Below are 20,181 nucleotides of genomic sequence, written 5' to 3' on the forward strand. Positions count from 1 at the left end.
CCTTAGATAGACAGATAGAAACACTGTAAAAAGAGAAAGTGAAGAGGAGCTAAAGAGGGTCTTGCTAAGGATGAATGAGGAGTGTAGAAACCTCGCTGAGAACTCAATAGTCAAATGAACAACACAAGGTGTCTGGTCCCATCACGACTTGGCAAATAGAAGGGGAAAACATGGAATAAGTGATAAACTTAATTTTCTTGGGCTCCAAAATCACTGTGAATGGTGACTGCAGGCATGAAATGAAGAGACACTTTCTTCTTGGAGAAAAAACGATGGAAAAACCTTGACCTTGTATTAAAAAGAAGAAAGATGAGCTTATTAACAAAGGTCTCCTCAGTCACAACCCCTATCGTTTATCCATTAGTCATGTAAAGGTGTGAGAATTGGAATCTAAAGAAGGCTGAGAGCTCGAGAACTGATGCCTTCAAACAGTGATGTTGGAGAAAACTCTTAGGGGTCCCTTGAACTGCAAACAGATCCCGCCAATCAATCCACAAGGAAACCAACCCTGGATATACATCTGAAGCACTCATACTGAAGCTGAAAGTCGAGGATTTTGCTAAACTAATTCAAAGAACCAACTCTGGAAAACACCATGACACTGGGAAAGACTGAGGACAGGAGGAGAAGGTGCTGATAGAGGATGAGATGTTTGGAGGGCATCACCAGTTCAATGGACATGTGTTTGAGCAAACTATGGGAAACACTGAAAGAGAGGGAGGCCTGCTGTGCTACAGTCACAAAGGGTTGGACATGACTCAATGAATGAACAACAGCAATTAAAATATCTAGAACTACTTCTAGGCTAACAGAGTTTGGCCAGGAGAATGCACTGGTCATAGCAAACACCCTCTTTCAACAACACAAGTGAAGACTCTAACATGAACATCACCAGATGGTCAACACCAAAATCAAATTGATTCTATTCTTTCCAGTCAGAGATGGAGAAGCTCTATACAGTCAGCAAAAACAAGATCAGGAGCTGACTGTGGCTCAGATCATGAACTCCTTATTACCTAATTCAGACTTAAATTCAAGAAAGTAGGGAAAACCAAACTCTGATAGCCTTTTCCCTGCTTTATTCTGTATTAAAGGCTAAATTTGCCTGTTATCACAGGTGTTTCTTGACTTCCTACTTTTGCATTCCAGTCCCTTATAATGAAAAGAATTTCTTTTCGGTTGTTAGTTCTAAAAGGTCTTGTGGTTCTTCATAGAACCATTCAACTTCAGCGTCTTCAGCATTTCTGGCTGGTGCATAGGCTTGGGTTACTGTGATTTTGAATGGTTTGCCTTGGACAAACAGAAATCATTCTGTCGTTTTTGAGATTGCATCCAAGTACTGCATTTTGGACTCTTTTGTTGACCATGATGGCTACTCCATTTCTTCTAAGGGATTCCTGCCCACAGTAGTAGATATCATGGTCATCTGAGTTACATTCACCCATTCCAGTCCATTTTAATTTGCTGATTCCTAGAATGTCGATGATCACTCTTGCCATCTCCTGTTTAACAACTTCCAATTTGCCTTCATTCATGGACCCCATATTCCAGGTTTCTATGCAATATTGCTCTTTGATGCATCGGACCTTGCTTCTGTCACCAGTCACATGCACAACTGGGTATTGTTTTTGCATTGGCTCCATGTCTTCATTCTTTCTGGAGTTCTTTCTCCACTCATCTCCAATAGCATATTGGGCACCTACCGACCTGAATAGTACAGGTTTAAAAGAAACTGGTCCTAAGGGCTTATTTACAAACAATGGGATAACCAATTCAACTTCTTCTTCTTCTTCTTTTTTTTATTAATCTGTTCGTTTCCCCCCCCCCCCCCAGTATATAAAATTGTTTTAGTCACTCTGTTATTCTAGCAATTTGACTGTTTCACATAGTTTGAGACTTTTATCGACAGATATTCCTGTTGTAAATACCCAAATTCCTCCTTTTTTAGTATGTTTAGTAGCAATGGCATCTTATTCATTCTCATTTCAGTAACTAAATCTGCTCTTTTCGTTTTTTAGTTTACCTAATATTCTTTTTACTATCTTTGTTTCATGTTCAATTTTCTGTATTCTTTTTCTATTAACTTAAAACCATACTAATATTTGTTCATTTCCTCTTTCTTCTTTCTGTGAAATTAGATTTTTTCCCCAGCTTTTAAAGAAGGCATTACCTTCTCCCCAGAATTGAAGAGCTTTCTTTTTATGTAACCTTAAATATATATGGGTTCTTCTTCTGCTGTATCTGATGACTTTCTACATTGGGTTTTCATTTTAAATCACCTTAGAATATGTTCCCATTTCCCCTGTGAGTTATTCTTTGCCTCATCGAGCCCTTCAGAATGTGTTGTTTAATTTTCCATGCATTCAGTTCAGTCGCTCAGTCATGTCCGACTCTTTGTGACTCCATGGATTGCAGCACACCAGGCCTCCCTGTCCATCAAAAACTCCCAGAGTTCACTCAAACTCACATCCATTGAGTCATTGATGCCATCCAGCCATCTCATCCTCTGTCGTCCCCTTTTCTTTGTGCCCCCAATTTATCTCAGCTTCAGTAGTTTCCAGAGTCAACTCTCGAATGAGATGGCCAAATTACTGGAGTTTCAGCTTTAGCATCATTCCTTCCAAAGAACACCAAGGTCTGATCTCCTTTAGAATGGACTGATTGGACTCCTTGCAGTCTATGGGACTCTCAGGAGTCTTCTCCAATGCCACAGTTCAAAAGTGTCAATTCTTTGGCGCTAAGCTTTCTTCACAGCACAGCTCTCACATCCATACATAACTACTGGAAAAACCGCAGTTTTGACTAGACGGTCCTTTGTTGGCAAAGTAATGTTTCTGCTTTTGAATATGCTATCGAGGATGGCCATAACTTTCCTTCCAAGGAGTAAGCGTCTTTTAATTTCATGGCTGCAATCACCATCTGCGGTGATTTTGCAGCACCCTCCCCCCCCCACCCCCAAATGAAGTATGACTCTGTTTCCACTGTTTTCCCATCTATTTCCCATGAAGTGATGGAAACTGATGCCATGATCTTAGTTTTCTGAATGTTAGCCTTTAAGTCAACTTTTTGAGGTATGACCTAAATCCAATCCTTTATGATTATATAGTAGAAGTGAGAAATAAATTTAAGGGACTAGATCGGATAGAGTGCATGATGAACTATGGACAGAGGTTTGTGACATTGTACAGGAGACAGGTATCACGACTATCCTCATGGAAAAGAAATGCAAAACAGCAAAATAGGTGTCTGTGGAGGCCTTAAAAATAGCTGTGAAAAGAAGAGAAGTGAAAAAGAAAGGAGAAAAGGAGTGATATAAGCATCTGAATGCAGTGTTCTCAAGAGTAGCAAGGAGAGATAAGAAAGCCTTCCTCAGCGATCAATGCAAAGAAATAGAGGGAAGCAAAAGAATGGGAAAGACCATCCCCTCAAGAAAATTAGCGATACTGAAGGAACATTTCATGCAAAGATGGGTTCTATAGAGGACAGAAATTTTACGGACCTAAAAGACTCAGAAAATATTAAGAAAAGTGGCAGGAATACAGACTAGAACTGTACAAAATAGATCTTCAAGACCCAGATATTCACGATGGTGTGATCGCTCACCTAGAGCCAGACATCCTGGAATGTCAAGTCAAATGGGCCATAGAAAGAATCACTCCGAATAAAGCTAGTGGAGGTTATGGAATTCTAGCTGAGCTATTACACATCCTGAAAGATGATGCTGTGAAAGTGCTGAACTCAATATGCCAGCAAATTGGAAAACATAGCAGTGGCCATGGGACTGAAAAAGATCGGTTTTCATTCCAACCCCAAAGAAACACAGTGCCCAATAATGCTCAGATTACCACACAATTACACTCATCTCACGTTCTAGTGAAGTAATGCTCAAAGTTCTCCAAGCCAGGTTTCATTAATACATGAACCGTGAACTTCCAGATGTTCAAACTAGTTTTAGAAAATGCAGAGGAACCAGAGATCCAAATGCCAACAATCTTGGATCATTGAAAAAGCAAGAAGGTTCCAGAAAATTAAAAACAAACAAACCAAAAAACACCTATTTCTGCTTTATTGACTATGCCAAAGCTTGGATTGTGTGGATCACTAGAAACTGTGGAAGATTCTGAAAGAGATGGAAATACCAGACCACCTGGCCTGCCTCTGGAGAAACCTATATGCAAGTCAGGAAGCAACAATTAGAAATGGACACGGAACAACAGATGGGTTCCAAATAGAAAGAGGAGGACGTCAAGGTTGTATATTGCCACCCTGCTTATTTGACATGAATGCAGAGTACATCATGAGAAACTCTAGGCTGGAAGAAGCAGAAGCTGGAGTCCAGATTGCCAGGAGAAATGTCAATAACTTCAGATATGCAGATAACACCACACTTATGGCAGAAAATGAAGAGGAAGTGTCAAGCCTCTTGATGAAAGGGAAACAGGAAAGTGAAAAACTGGGCTTAAAGCACAACATTCTGCAACGAAGACCATGGCATCTGGTCTCATCACATCATGGGAAATAGATGGGGAAACAGTGGAAACTATGTCAGGCTTTATTTTTGGAGCTCCAGAATCACTGCAGATGGTGATTGTAGCCATGAAATTAAAAGACATTTACTCCTTGGAGGGAAAGTTATGTCCAACTTAGATCTCATTTTAAAAAGCAGAGACATTATTTTGCCAACGAAAGTCCATCTAGTCAAGGCTATGTTTTTTTCCAGTGGTCATATATTGATATGAGAGTTGGACTGTGAAGAAAGCTGAGTACCAAAAAATTGATGCTTTTGAACTGTGGTGTTGGAGGAGACTCTTGAGAGTCCCTTGGACTGCAAGCAGATCCCACCAGTCCATCCTTAAGGAGACCAGTCTTGGGTGTTCTTTGGAAAGACTGATGCTAAAGCTGAAATTCCAGTATTTTGGCCACCTCACTCATAGAGTTGACACATAAAAATCTCTGATGATGGGAGGGATTTGGATCAGGAGGAGAAGGGAACGACAGAGGATGAGATGGCTGGATGGCATCATCGTCTCGATGAACATATGTTTGCCTGAACTCCAGGAGTTAGTAATGGACAGGGAGGCCTGGTGTGGTGTGATTCATGGGGTGACAAAGATTCGGACACGGGCCTGTGACTGAAATGAAATGAGTAAATTAACTGTTTTGTTGTTGTTGTTGTTGTTGTTGTTGAGCATGTCATTGGTAATATACGAAAGGAACAAGTGTAATACATACATACATACCCGTTCAAGTGATATTTCATGTGTTACGTCACTACATTCCTGTCTGACACTCTGTATCACACAGACTGTCACCATAATGTATCCTCAATGCATGGGATTCTCAAGGTGAAAAAGTAGGAATGGGTTGCCATCCTTAGTTCCAGGAGATCTTCCCAACTCAGATCGAACCTGCCTGTCTTATGACCTCTATGTTAGAAGACAGGTTCCTTAGTACTAATACTGCTTATATATGGCTACACATATACATGCATATGTATATGTTGAAAGTTTGGGTATATAATTTTGCTGTCTACAGGTAGCAGTATATATTTTGCAGGAGGTATATAACTGCAGGTATGTCCTTTTGCAGGATCTAATGATTTGCTAAAAGTGGTTTCACTTACATTCATGTCAGAGAATTATATAATTTCACTTGTGACTTACCCTTTGAAATATTGGTTCTTTAGGAATATCTTGTATAATTTTTCATACATTGACAAATTTGCAAACACATATCCCATTTTTAAATTTTAGCTTCACATCTTGGTTTTCAGAGAATATACTTGGTATTATGTAAAATACTAAGACTTGTTTTATGCCTTAATGTGAAGCATATTTTTGAGAATATTCCAAAGAAAGTTCAGGTACAATTGAAAATATGACACGCACACACACACACACACACACACACACAGTATGTGTTTATATGCCTATTTGAACATATCAGTGTAGGTACATAATTTTAAATATATATATATATATATATATATATATATATATATATATATATATATATATATATATATATATATATATATGTATATGTATATTTTTTTTACCCTTCTTTGATCTTGAAGTGTTTTGGGTCATGTTCCTCAGATTTATAGTTTGCTTTCAGTCTCCTGTCTTTTTGGGATTTATAGTAAACCTGTATTAGGTATTTTCACATTACTTTAGGTCCTCTGACTCTGATGCTGGGAGGGATTGGAGGCACGAGGAGAATGGGGTGACAGATGATAAGATGGATGGATGGCATCACCGACTCGATGAACGTGAGAGATGGTGATGGACAGGGAGGCCTGGCGTGCTGCGATTCATGGGGTCGCAAAGAGTTGGACATGACTGAGCGACTGAATTGAAATGAACTGAACTAATGTCCTATTCAGGCAGAAGCCCACAGTCAACTTCTTTGAGAGTGTAAGAATCTTTCTAGAGACAGTATCTTTCTAAGGTTGTAGAGAATAGAGCACACTGTGAACCAAGAAATTTGCCAGCCATATCAGTAAACAAATGATGCTGCAGGCATCAAGTCATAAGCCCTTGAATCTATCCATAAACGTAAATCCTGGGGGAACTCTTGATGAAATCAGTTTGCCCACTATCAAGTCCTTAGTTACTGCACTTGAAGCTAGCGTGGCCTGAAGAACTGACTTGAGACAGAAAGAATAGATACTAGCCCTAGTTAAGGTGATTATCAAAGGAATTATTTCAAGGAGCCCAGATTCTTGCATCTACCATAGGTAGAAAATATTTAAATCCATTCACTTGAGGTGTCCAGTTTTTCTTTCGTTAACCATAATATTCAGACATTCTCCATACCTGATCATTGTACCAAAATTTCTGTAAAACTTGGACCCTCCTATCCTTCGTTAGAGCAGTCTTTTTGCGATACTTGAGAAGTCGCTTCTCATGATTAAATCCTTCTTAGAATGAAAGGCTTGATGAAGAAAACATAATTCTCCACTTTTGAACTATGCATTTTTCCCATTAGGTAGCACACATTCTAGAACTGCAATATAAGGGATTCTTGTGCAGCACCTCACTGTTAACCTATGTTGACTAATTCCTACTTCCCAAAGTTTTGAAAGTCAAAGGTCAGCTATTACTTGGGGCTGGTGCACTGGGACGACCCAGAGGGATGGTATGAGGAGGGAGGTGGGAGGAGGGTTCAGGATGGGGAATACATGTATACCTGTGGTGGATTCATTTTGATATATGGCAAAGCCAATACAATATTGTAAAGTTAAAAAATAAAATTAAATTTAAAAAATAAAATTAAACTTGAGGGGATTCATGGTTTCATAAACCGGTGACATCAGTTTATGAAAATATATAACCATATATGTTTACTTTACTTTTAGAAAGCCGTTCTTTACTTTTGGAAACAATGGAAAATTAGGGAAGTGAAGGGACACAAGTATAGAGTCTGAATTTATTCTGCCCAACATAGCTCTGCATTTAAGTTTGTCTCTTTTTTTTTTTTTGCTTTTTCTTTGCCTATACATACTAAAGCCATCCTGGGTACACATTTTAATTGACATGCAGTGATGCTTTACTTGTCACTAGCACAAATTAGACAAAGACTGATTTTCTTTCCTTACAATGTTGTGTTAGTGTCTGCTGCCCAGCAAAATAAATCAGTTATTAGTAAATACAGGTGAGCCTCCCTTTTGAGCAGTCCTCCGATCTCCCACTTGGGCCTCCTCTGCTACTCCAAAACCAATTCCACTAGAGCACTGCATAGCAATAGCTATCTACTACATACTTGGTATGTCCTTCCTGCACTGTGTCCACAAGTCTGTTTTCCATGACTGCATCTCTTCCTACACTCCAAATGGTTTACTCAGCATCTGTTTTCTGGATTCCACTTAAATGCATTAATATGCACACACATATATTTATTACTTCTTTATTTGGTTGCCACAAACCTCAATTGCTCTGTGTGGAATTCAATTCCATGACCAGGGATCAAACCTGGGACCCCTGCATAGGGATCATGGTGTCTTAGCCACTGGACCAACAGGGCATTCCCCTGTTGTTGTGTTTTTTTTAAATGATGGCCATTTGGAATGGTGTGAGGTGATATGTTGTTGTACTTTTGATCTGTGTGCCTTTGTTAAGTTGAGGTCGTTTTTTCTATGTTCAGTTTTTGAAGAGCTTCTATCACAAACACTTGTTGAATTATTTCAAAAACTTTCACCAACTATTGAGGTAATCATATGGTTTTAAACCTTGACTATACATTGATATGCAACTATTGAAGAATGTTTCCAAATCTTGAATAAACCCCACACTTAATTATGGTGTCCAATCCTTTTATGGTATTGGTGGAATTTTTTGCTAATATTTTGGTAAGGATGTTTGCCTCTGTTCATCTATGAGATATTAGTCTCTAACTTTCTTTTTCTGTGTTATCTCCGGGTTGATATCAGGGTGATGGTGAACTTGTAAGATGACTTCTGTGTTTTCCTTCCACTCTAGAGTTTTGGAAGCGTTTCAGAAGTGCATGTGCCAGCAGTTCTCTGACTGGTTCATAAAATTTCCCTGTGAAGCTTTCTGGAGTTTAAGTTTGCCAACTGGAAATTTTTTCATCACAGTTTCAATCTTAGTGCTTGTAATTGCTCTGTTCATATTTTCTGTTTTGTTTTTTTTTTTTTTTTTTCAGCTAAAAAAAATTTAGCTGAATTTCTTAGTATTTGTCCATGGCTCAAATTCTAAATTTTATTGACTTATAGTTGTTTGCTGTAGTCCCTTATGACTCTTTGTTATTTCTGTTATATTAGTCATAATGTCATCCTTTGTCATGTCAAATTGATGGATTTGTTGTCCTCTTTGTCTTGATAAGTCTGTATCATGATTTGTCTATTTTACTTCTCCTCTCCAAGAGACGCTTTTTAGTGATACTGATTTTGGCTATTTTTTTTTAATCATTTCTTTTTTTTTTAATTTCTGCTCTGATTTTTATCATTTTTTCCCCTTCTATTCACTTTGGGGAATTTTGCCTGATTTTTCTTCTTTCTCTAAATGCTTTAGACTGTAGGTTATGTTGATTACTTGAGATGTGTAGAATTTATCAACTTCACTCTTTTACTGCTTTAGCATGCTCCATAACTTTTGGATAATCATGTTTTAAATATTATTTTCTTCTAAGATTTTTCTTTCATTTTCTCTCACATTTCATGAGTGATCTCTTGGCCATGTACAGTTGTATTTATTCATCTACATGGATTCATGTTTCTCACAGTCCTCACCTACAAATTCTGCTATGTAAATCATAACGTTGTGGTTAAAAAAAAAAAAGATTAATATCATTACCACTATCTCAAATTTATCAAGGCTTGATTTGAGATCCATTTAGTGATATATCTTGAAGATATTTTATTTTCACTTTAGAAAAAGTGTGTATTCTGCTCTGCTTCAGTGAAATGTGCTACATGTATCAATTAACTTTGTCTGGTCTCATGTGCCTTTGAACACTTGTGTTTCATTTTAAACTTTATTTCTAAATTGGAGGATAGTTTCTTTCCAGTGTTGTGTTGGCTTCTGCTGTACAACAGTGTGTATTAGCATATAGGAGGCCAAAGTCTTTTTTTGTGTGTGTGTTGTTGATTGTCTGTTACTTATTCATTTTTCTAGTCCCTATAGAAATGTTTATCGTCTTTTCCCCATTCCATTTCTAGAATGTTTTATCACCTTTACTACCACAACATCCAAGTTATTTTCAAGGAGCCTGCCTACTTTTTCTTTCATTATGTTTTGAGTTTTTACCACATTCCTTTGCCTACAACATATTTCTCTGACTTCACATTTCCCTACTGCGTTCCTCATCATTTCTTCCCAAACTTCTGCGTAATAGTTATTGCTCCTCGTCTCTACTCCAAGTTGATAAAATTAGTTGAGTGTCTAGTGTGGGCTTTGCAGTTGGAGAGACTGACAACTATGTTCTTGAATCTGCAGTTGAGTCTTCCGTCTCTAATGGTGATACCATATCTGTTCATGTCATTTGTAGATGTCTATAGAATTAGTCTGACATTAGGCAGTCTATTTGCTGAAGATTGGTTGCATTTTTCTGTCTTGCTTGTTGTGTAGTGTGAGGCATCAGCCCTGGGTTGTGTAGGCAGTTGGGTGCCGTACATCTGAGATTAAGAAAGAGGCCTTCCACGAGACTGTCACCAGTTAATAATCAGTGTAGACAGGAATTCTCTAGTGTCCCATGATCCTGGTCTCAGTGTGAAAGGTTGTAATGGAATGCAAAGAGCTGGGATTCTTGGCCTCCAGAGGAGAGGAATTCAATCTGGGGCCAGAGATAAGGCTGGATCACTCAGAGCTTTGTATAATAAAATTTTATTAAAATATCAGTGAGATAGAGAAAACTTCTCATATAGGCATCAGAATGGGGCAGAAAGAGTACCCTCCTGCTAGTCTTCAGCTGGATATTATATAGTCACTAGTAGTCTGTTAATGAAAGAAAGGAATGTTTTAAAACTCAGAGTGGTACCAGGCCCCCTCACACATAAGATGCATTTTGGGATAATCTTGGCATCAGATGATTCATCCCGGGCCATAAAATGATTGTCCTGAAGAAGGATAGATTACCATACAATGATTCATTTACATAGATTAGGGAAATACTATCTGAGTATGACATACTGGTTTGTCAAGTAGGTTCTGAGCCATTAGGAGGAACTGACTTAAGAACAGAGTTTAGGGTAAAAGCATAATACATTAGCATAGTTTAAGACAAACATTTCCATAAGAAAAATGCATTGGTTATCTCAAGGTTTGAGAATAGTTAACTTCAGATGAAACCAGGTGTCATTCTGGCAATATAACATTTTAAGAGAAACCTCCTTTTAAATTTGTATAAAGACAGAAAAAAAAAATATTGCTAGTTTGTTTCCTCCTGCTACTTAAGAGAGATAAAAATGTCTGATACTTTCAGGCCAAATCCTTCATTTGGAGACCCCAGCCTTCCTGCCTGTTACCCTCTCAGATGATGACAGCAGAAAATATCAGGCCCAACTTATGCCCAGAGAACTACAATACCATAGTGATAGATTGAGGAGATTAAAAAAGTAACATAGATAAATGGTAAATAAATAAGTAAAAGGTGCCACAAGCAATAAACACTACAGAGAAGACAACAGATTCATAATGAGAGCCAATCAAGTAAATCTCAAGGCAAAAAACACCACCAGAGTGGAGTGCCAACTGAAAAATAAAGAAAGCAAATCTGACAAGAAGAGCAGGACAGCCCCCACAGAATAACAGAAAACCACAGTTAATATAGAAATGCATACCCATGTTAAAGAATGAAGTGATGCAACAGCAACTAAAGGCACAGAAAATAGGAAACCAAAGTAAAAGTAGAAATAGCTATACAAAAAATAAAAATATAGTTGAAATAATCTTCAAGATCAAATCAATGTGTAGTAACAAAGAAGCATACAACTGAGAAAAATAGTGCACAAACAACACAACAATTCAATGCATCAAAAGAATAATACATATTTCCTTGTGTCTCATCTGTGAGTGTCCTAGTGCTCAACATGGGCCAGAGGACTATTACACTTCTTTGGGAAGTTCTCCAAAGATGGAGAGAACTGGATTCTGGATATCTCTAAGGGCACCTCAGACTCAAAACTGCTATAATTCCTGTGCGTTCTTATAGCTGCCTGAGCCTGGGCATTTTTTTTTTTTTTTGACCTCTTCTCAGCTTTGGATGTAATCCGTAGACACAGGGTCTGCATCATTAATCCTGTGTATTTAATCTGCAGTATGCACAACTGGATGGAAGATTCATAATCCTCTTTCTTAATGGCTCTGTCCCTGGGCCTCAGGTGTAAATTTCATCCTTCCTCACATGTGGTCACCAAATGTGTCTGACTTGAGACACTTGTGGTGCACTGGGGTCTACCATGATGAGCACAGAAGGTTAAGGTACAGCTGCTTGGAATTCTGGAAAGATGGTGGTGCTAGTTATGAATAGGAGCCAGCAGCCATAGGCAGAAAAGGTTTTGCCTGAATGGGATCCTTTTCTAGCCTGTGTTTGCAGGAGCATGAGTGGTACTTCTGCTGGTCTTTCTCTATTGCCTTATAGTAGGTGTTAACAGGTGGGAAGGTGAGGTGCTACCAAGGTATCTCTGCCTCCTGAGTGTGACACAGTACAGTCGCTTTGGCAGTTTGGGAATTATCAAAAGGTATTCCCTGCTACACAATGACTCGTACCTGCTCCATCAGGCCATTTCCACATAGTCAACAGCAGTCCTCTCCCAGGATCCCTCTAAATCCCTTCTTAATTCCTTTTCACTCAGGTATGTCTGGAACCCACATGGGACACTCTGGTGAGCAGGGTCTTCTGCTATTTGATGCTGTGGGAGAACTATTGTCCTTGCAGAAGTATTATTTGTGATCCATTTATTGAGAGAGTTGCATTTCACATCTGCCAACATTTCTGCCTTCTTGGAACTTCTCAGTTTTTCCTGGAAAGCTCAATTATTATTTTTTCCTTGACAGAAAAACATGAAACATTAGTTGCCATGAATCAATCTGTTTGATGGGACATTGCTTACATACACACGTAACTGGTACTACTTTGACTTTCAATATGCAATCAAGCATATTGTGTTGTCTTTTTTTCTTTCCCCCTTGGAAATTTCTCTTAATGAGGAATTGTCATCAGCATGAAGAAATGCAGAACTTTCCACATAAAATATAATAGCAAAATTGGGCTCAAAAAGGCAGCACTTGAATATCTCTAGCTATTTTTTGAACGTTCCTGACATTTTCCCAGCGTACAAATGTCTAACTTCAGATCTCAAAGCGCAATTCCATTCAGTAGATATCAAAGGTGAGACTTCCATGGGCATAATTTAATTATTGTATAATAAGATGGCAAGTTCATAGGAAATTACCAGTTGGTACTTGACTACTTGAAAAAAGAGAGAAAACGACAGCAATGACCAAAAAATAAAATTGAAAAAAAAAAGAAAAACCAGGAATGTGTAGTTAGTTATTTAATTATAAGAGGTACACATGAATTGATGTTTGTATCACAGAATAAGCAAGGAGATAGCATACAATCATCTATATCTGCTTAACTGTCTCTGCTAATGACTTGGACACTGTGGATCACACACAAACCAAAAAAAAAGAAAGAAAGAAAGAAACATAATTTTGTAAAATTCTTAGAGATAAGAATACAAGAATACCTTATATGTCTCCTGGGAATCGTGTAAAGGTGCAGCAGTTAGAACTGGACAGGGGACAATGAACTAATTCAAAATTGGGAAAGGAACAAGTCAAAGCTATATATTGTTGTCCTGATTATTTAACTTCTGTGCAGAGAACACCATGAAAAAATAAAAATCTAGATGAATCTCAAATTAGAAACCGAATTTATGTGGGAGATATGAATAACCTTAGTTATCCCAGTGACAACACCAAAATGACAGAAGAAATATAATAATTAAGGCGCCTCTTGATGAAAGTATTATCTGTTTCAAATATAGACATCTGAAATGAGAGTCCTACATAAAAGATGAAATTCTCAGTTTCACATATGAAAACCTAGATAAAGATTTCAGGGTGTGAAACATGAAATTCTCCATTATTCACATATACAAATCTGGAGAAAGATTTTCCAACGTAAAGTACGAATTCTCTGTACATCATACATGAATGTACGGACACGAAATATTCTGCAGAAAATGTGGAATTTTTTTACATTAGAGTTATGAAAATATGGATGCAGATTCTTTGACAGGAAATACAAAAATGTCTGTTTCACATATCCACACATGGTCACATGAAACATGAATTTTTTCATATTTGTCATTTGAAAATATTTGTGAGGTCTTTCCTTCATGAAATATTGAATACTGTCTATTTCACATTTGAAAAACCTGTGTTAATTTTCCTACAAGAAATATAGAATTTTCCCACAGATTTTCATGCTTGGGCTCTGAAATTCTCTATCTTTTCATCAAGAATGTTTGGAAGGTATTCTGATATGAGATTCGGAATTCTGTGTATTTCCCATTTGACAATCTGGGGAGAAATGTTCTCATATGAAATATGAATTCTCAATTGTTCACATGTGAAACATTTTCCAGATTTGTACACATGAAAGAGAATTTCCCGTCATTCAGAAATTAAGATCTGAGCTAAACCGCAAACATCAAACAGCTATATTTCATGTATATCCTGAATACCATATAGAGTTTTCTGTATTTCTTTGATAAAAATCTGGGTGGAGATTTCCCTATAAGAAATAGGGAATAATATATTTTACACATGTAAAATCAAAACCCTTATGATTAGACAGTGGAATTGATAAATAGATGCAGGGGATTCTATCTGACAGATGAGTGCCTGAAGACCTATGGATGGAGGTTAGTGATATCGTATAGGAAAAAGTGATCAAGACCATCCACATGAAAAAGAAATGAAAAATGGTAAAGTTACGAGGCCTCACAAAGAGCTGAGAAGAGGAGCGAAGCTAAACAAAAAGGGGAAAAAGAAAACAATAACCCTGTATCAGATCAGATCAGATCAGTCACTCAGTCGTGTCCGACTCTTTGTGACCCCATGAATTGCAGCATGGCAGGCCTCTCTGTCCATCACCAATTCCCGGAGTTCACTGAGAGGAGACAGCAAAAGAGACACAGATATATATAACTGTCTTTTGGACTCTGTGGGAGAGGGAGAGGGTGGGATGATTTGGGAGAATGGCATTGAAACATGTATAATATCATATATGAAATGAGTCACCAGTCCAGGTTCCATGCACAATACTGGATGCTTGGGGCTGGTGCACTGGGATGACCCAGAGGGATGGTATGGGGATGGAGGAGGGAGGAGGTTTCAGGATGGGGAACACATGTATACCTGTGGAAGATTCATTTTGATATATGGCAAAACTAATATGATATTGTAAAATTAAAAAATAAAATAAAATAAAGCAAACCTTAGAGGGAAAAATGAACATTCACAGTGTTGTGTAACTATTGACACTATTTCTGGAATGTTTTCATCATTCTTCCTGCCAGCCGTGTTAAAGGACAATTTTGCAACACCTATAAATGTTTTTATTTTATTTTAAAATGCAAAATATTTTGATTCATTGTTTTAATCAATTTGGAACATGTGTTCAAATAGAAAATAAATGTTAACTGCTTCCTCTCAATCTGTATTTATATAATAATAAATCTGGATAGCACATAAAAAGAAAAGAAAAGAAAATTATACACATTTGGATGAAGATCCCCAAAGAATTGCAAGGAGAGGTAAAACCACCCTCAGTTATCAATGTCAATAAATAAAGCAAATCAATAGAACTGGAAAGTCTACTGATCTCTTCAAGAAAATCACAGATACTAAGGGAAAATGTCATGCAATCATGGGCACAATAGAGGACAGAAATGGTATGGATGTAGCCAAAACAGAAACTATTAAGAAGAGGTGGGAAGAATACATGGATGAAATGTGCACAAAAGATCTTCATGACCCAGTTAAGCACGATGGTGTGATCGTTCACCTGAGGACCCGATGTCCTGGAATATGAAGTCTAGTGGGACTTAGGAAGCATAACGACAAACAAAGCTTGTGGAGGTGATGGAATTCAGTTGAGATATTTCAAATTCTAAAAGATGATGATATGAATGTGCTGCCCTCCATATGCCAGCAAATTTGGGAGACTCAGCAGTGGCCAGAGGACTGGAAATGGTCAGTTTTCATTCCAACCACAAAGAAAGGCAAGCCAAAGAATGTCCAAACTACCACTTAATTGCACATGTCTGACACACTTGCCCAGAACTGCTCAGAATTCCCCAAGCCAGGCTTCAACAGAATGTGAACCATGAGCTCCCAGATGTTCAAGCTGGATTTATAAAGGGCAGAGGAACCCGAGATTCAATTGTCAACACCCGTTGGGTCCTCCAAAAGGCAAGAGAACTCCAGGAAAGCAGCTACTCTTATTTGACTATGCCAAAGACTTTGACTGACACAACAAAACGACACACACACAAAAAGTCACATCAAAACGTGGAATATTCTTCCAAACATCGGAATACATGCCTCCTGAGAATTCTTACATCCATGTAAATAAAATAAATATTTATCAACTTGGAAAATTTTCTCAGTCAATAGGAAAGGTGAATTATGATAGTAGTGCAGGTTATAGAATGTTGTTGAGTAATGTGTAGAGCATTTGATTGGTTATTACATTTCTTTATTGATAATTCAGTAAGCACTTAAAATGTGTCATTTTCAGGCTCTATGTTTCAGCTGTTGTGAAAGATACATAAAGAGGGTAGACCCAAAACACATTGAAGATATCTGTACTCTCCTTCATAGAAGGGCAAACAGTAGTTCCTTCCAACCGCAAGAAATAGTTGAGACAAAGTTGTTAGAAGGGGCTTAGCATAAGGTAAGGTAAGGTTAGGTAAGTCACTTCAGTTGTGTTTGACTCTAGGCGACCCCATAGACGGCAGCCCAACAGGCCCCCACATCCCTGGGATTCTCCAGGCAAGAACACTGGAGTGGGTTGCCATTTTCTTCTCCAATGCATGAAAGTGAAAAGTGAAAGTGAAGTCGCTGAGTCGTATCCAACTCTTAGCGACCCCATGGACTGCAGCCTACCTGGCTCCTCTGACCATAGGATTTTCCAGGCAAGAGTACTGGAGCGTGGTGTCATTGCCCTCTCCGAGGGCTTAGCATGACTGAAAATAATTTGAGATTGTAGCTTCAGAAGAGAAAGATAATGAAATGACTAAGGAAAACAGATATCATGTCTTCCAAGAACTTTGTAACCATGCTGATGTGCTGCAGTAATGACCAGGAATTTATTCTGTCTCTACGGGGACAGATAAGCAACATCTAAACATGCATTTGAAATTATAGGGTGGAATCTTGGTGTCAGGAAATGAAGACGTACCTTAAGGACAGCAGCGCAAAAATGACCCTATAGAATACCACTTGTAAAGTACATAATGTGTGCTGACCATGGGCCAGTCACTGATTATATCATGCTATCTTTTCTATCACAGTGATGGTATAATTGTGATCATGATTTTGGATGTACTACAATATCTATATTTTCAGGGACAAAATTAATTTCTATAATGAAAACAATCTGCTGTCTAATCTTTAAGACTCTACCAGTAACTAATAGAATATAATATGTGAATGTGCTGAAGATCATACTGTGTATTTTTATTTATCTAATTTTATTTGCATCTCTTTCTTCACCCATACCATCCTAATTTAGACACCCCTTCATTTCAGCAGGGATGATTTCAGAAATCACTTTACATCCATTACCTCTTTTCCCTTGCTTCTCATTTTCTTGCTTACAAATATTATATCAGGTGTCATTTACCTAGGATGCATAACGAATGCTTTCTTGAACTGAAGAGTTTGGAATACCATGCAGTAAAATAGTAAACCAATGAACTAAAGCCTCATTTTCTCTTCTTTGTTTAAAAATTGAAAATGAAACTATGAAGATGAACATGTAAATTTAATGTTCAAATACAGGAATGGTAGGTATTTGTTGACATCTCCCAAAGTAACGTTCAATCTTCCTTAGGCTCCATAATCTGACACGTATTTGGTAGGTCAGTTTTAATTAGCATGGTTTCCATATAATGGTGATTGTTGATGAGTTGACTTGAAAGAGAGGAAGCAGATGTGTAAGTGCTTGTTGGCACTGAGAACCACGAGTTGCCTGTCTCTTGCAGGTTAGGAAAAGGATTGTCATGGCCTGACATATCGCTATGCCTGACTGGAAATTTAGAAGGCTCCACCATCAGTCCAGAATAAGTGCTCTGTAATGGGGATACAATGTGGTTCTGAGAAGTAGATGTAGTTGTAGTAGCAAAGTCCTCAATGGGGCCATTTACTTGAGTGTAGCTGCTATGTGAATGCCAATTAAAAATGCTCAACTTTTTTAAAACAGCAGGTTGATTTACCAAAATCTGTTCTGTTTGTCTAACCGATATTGGTGATGGGTGGTTAGGTAAGTCACATGGAGATAGGGCATTTGTATTAGTGACAATCTGGATGGTATGAGGCTTTTGTATGAAAGGCACAGGTAAACTTGTGGAGGCTGAAAATGCGCTCTCTCTACTAATTTCTGGAATAAATTCAGAGTTACGATCATCTTCGTTGACACTTGCTTTAACATGCTTCTTGTTATCTTGCACTAATGAAGATATTTGAGACACATTATTAATCCCAACTCTTCTTTGCACTCTTAATAAAAGTTGAGGATGACCTCTTTTGAAATTTGGATTATAGTAGGTCTGTAACTAAAATCAAAGGATTACATTATTTAGTTTCTTTATAAACCAAGGTAAAACTGACAAGCAAAGCTAAGTTATAAAAATGTATTCCTTTAATGAAACCAACTAAATAGCATCAAATAAAACACCTCCATTAGTAGTTTAACAGGTAACATGTTAGAAAGAATACGATCCTCAATGAAAAATATATTTTATATATACAGTAAATACCACTTTAAGTTGCTTCATGACTTATATCTGGTTTCACAGTGCTAGGAAAGTTTGTCAAACATCCAATATTTTAACATATCCAGCTGTTCTCAACTTCAAAAAATAAAACTTTTTAACGATTTGTTAGCTCAAGTTTAAATTCGGTTTTAGCTACATATGTAAATGTGCTTTCTAGGTCACATGATTTCATCTTACATATTGCCAATAAGTGAAAATGTTGGAATACCTTACTCAAAAGAGAGATGTTGTTTTCTTCTTCCAGAAAGACAGGTAGTGAAGCAGATCTTTGAAAAGTTTGTCGCTTTTTACTAAATCCATAAAGGTTAAGCTGTCGAATTAAACTCTTCATACTCTTGGTTTCAAATATTCTAAAAGGTGCCTTTCTTTCCAAGACTTCTTTCTTAAAGAGTTCTTCGTCGATCACTATACATGTGCCTCTCTCATCCCACCAAATAGATTCAAACTGATCACTTTCAACTATATTCCAAAGTTTTTGTGGAAAGGTGAGTGAAAGAAAATTAGTCACCTCATCTGTTTCAGATACAGAATATTTGTAGCATGGCCTTTTTATCACAAGATCCTCAGACAAAGCCTGAAAAGCATATTCTTCAATCATAGATCTCAAAACTGAGTCCCTAGTAAGTGTATAATCATACAAAGATCTAATGGAGGTTTCTGAATCAGTTGATTCATCCTTAGGAGGCCCATCTTGAATTTCTGAAGGTATATGTGCCATCTCAGAGAAATCTTTCTTCAGATCCTTTTCTCATTTGTCTGATTTTACTGACCACTACTTCAAAAATTGCTTGGCTGGCCAACAGAGAGAAACTCTCTAGACCATCGCAGAGGTCCTCAAAGTCAAAAGGCTGTGACATCACAAAATCACTTGTCTCCTAGCAATCAAAGGGTAGCTGTGACATCACAAAATCACTGGTCTCCTAGCCATTGAAAGGTGATGTTCAGCTAGGGTTTACTTCAGCATCAACTTAAAAATACAGCCTGCTTACAGAAATAGTAACCAAAACCACGAAGCATGCAAAATCTCATTCCTAAAGAATTTTTACACAGAAAAATCACATCAATAAATCTACTTGGTTTCTGAAATACAAGTGATTTATCACCCTTCTATACACACATTTTTCATATTCAGTACTGTTACCCAAGCAAAATTGGTCTACTGGCCTCTGCAATAAAATCTTTTAACTGTCTGGTTTCAACTACTCTGTGGTCTCTGTACTTAACTTTCAACCTGGCTGGGGCTTTGGCATCTCTAAAACTGTTCATAGGATAATGCTCAGGATGTTATTGATGGCCCTTGAGGAGGAACTAAAGACCCTTGAATTTGACTAATGGCTAAATCATTATTATTCTCTATCACTTGATTATTATCCTTAGATTCTGTCTTTTCTAGCCTCACTGTTTAAAATTACTTTTTTTTTATTGTTTTGTGTGTATTTTATTTTATTATTTTTTATTTGATTTTTTAACTTTACAATATTGTCCTGGTTTTGCCATACATCAACATGAATCCGCCACAGGTATACATGTGTTCCCCATCCTGAAACCTCCTCCCTCCTCCCTCCCCATACCATCCCTCTGGGTCGTCCCAGCACACCAGCCCCAAACATCCAGTATCGTGCATCGAACCTGAACTGGTGACTCGTTCA

At 37.7% G+C, this 20,181-nt stretch overlaps 1 protein-coding gene across 1 annotated transcript; it reads right to left on the reverse strand.

Moving 5' to 3' along the window:
- Window positions 1–17,499: 17,499 nt before the first annotated feature.
- On the reverse strand, window positions 17,500–19,264 carry LOC132344671 (heat shock transcription factor, Y-linked-like). Its single transcript, XM_059884312.1, has 2 exons — window positions 18,741–19,264; window positions 17,500–18,310 (listed from the first exon to the last, which is right to left on the reverse strand). The coding sequence occupies exons 1-2, from the start codon at window positions 19,248–19,250 to the stop codon at window positions 17,576–17,578; spliced, it is 1,245 nt and encodes a 414-aa protein (XP_059740295.1). The 5' UTR covers window positions 19,251–19,264; the 3' UTR covers window positions 17,500–17,575.
- Window positions 19,265–20,181: the final 917 nt, after the last annotated feature.

Source organism: Bos taurus, chromosome Y (genome assembly GCF_002263795.3).
Source record: "Bos taurus isolate L1 Dominette 01449 registration number 42190680 breed Hereford chromosome Y, ARS-UCD2.0, whole genome shotgun sequence".
NCBI lineage: Eukaryota > Metazoa > Chordata > Mammalia > Artiodactyla > Bovidae > Bos > Bos taurus.

Bases quoted from the DNA above. Each gene is read 5' to 3' on its own strand.
- LOC132344671 (XM_059884312.1), bottom strand. From the start codon at position 19,250: ATGGCACATATACCTTCAGAAATTCAAGATGGGCCTCCTAAGGATGAA. The intron at 18,311-18,740 runs GTATTCCAACAT...CTTTGATTTTAG, and splicing joins ACATCTCTCTTTTGAGTAAG to TTACAGACCTACTATAATCC.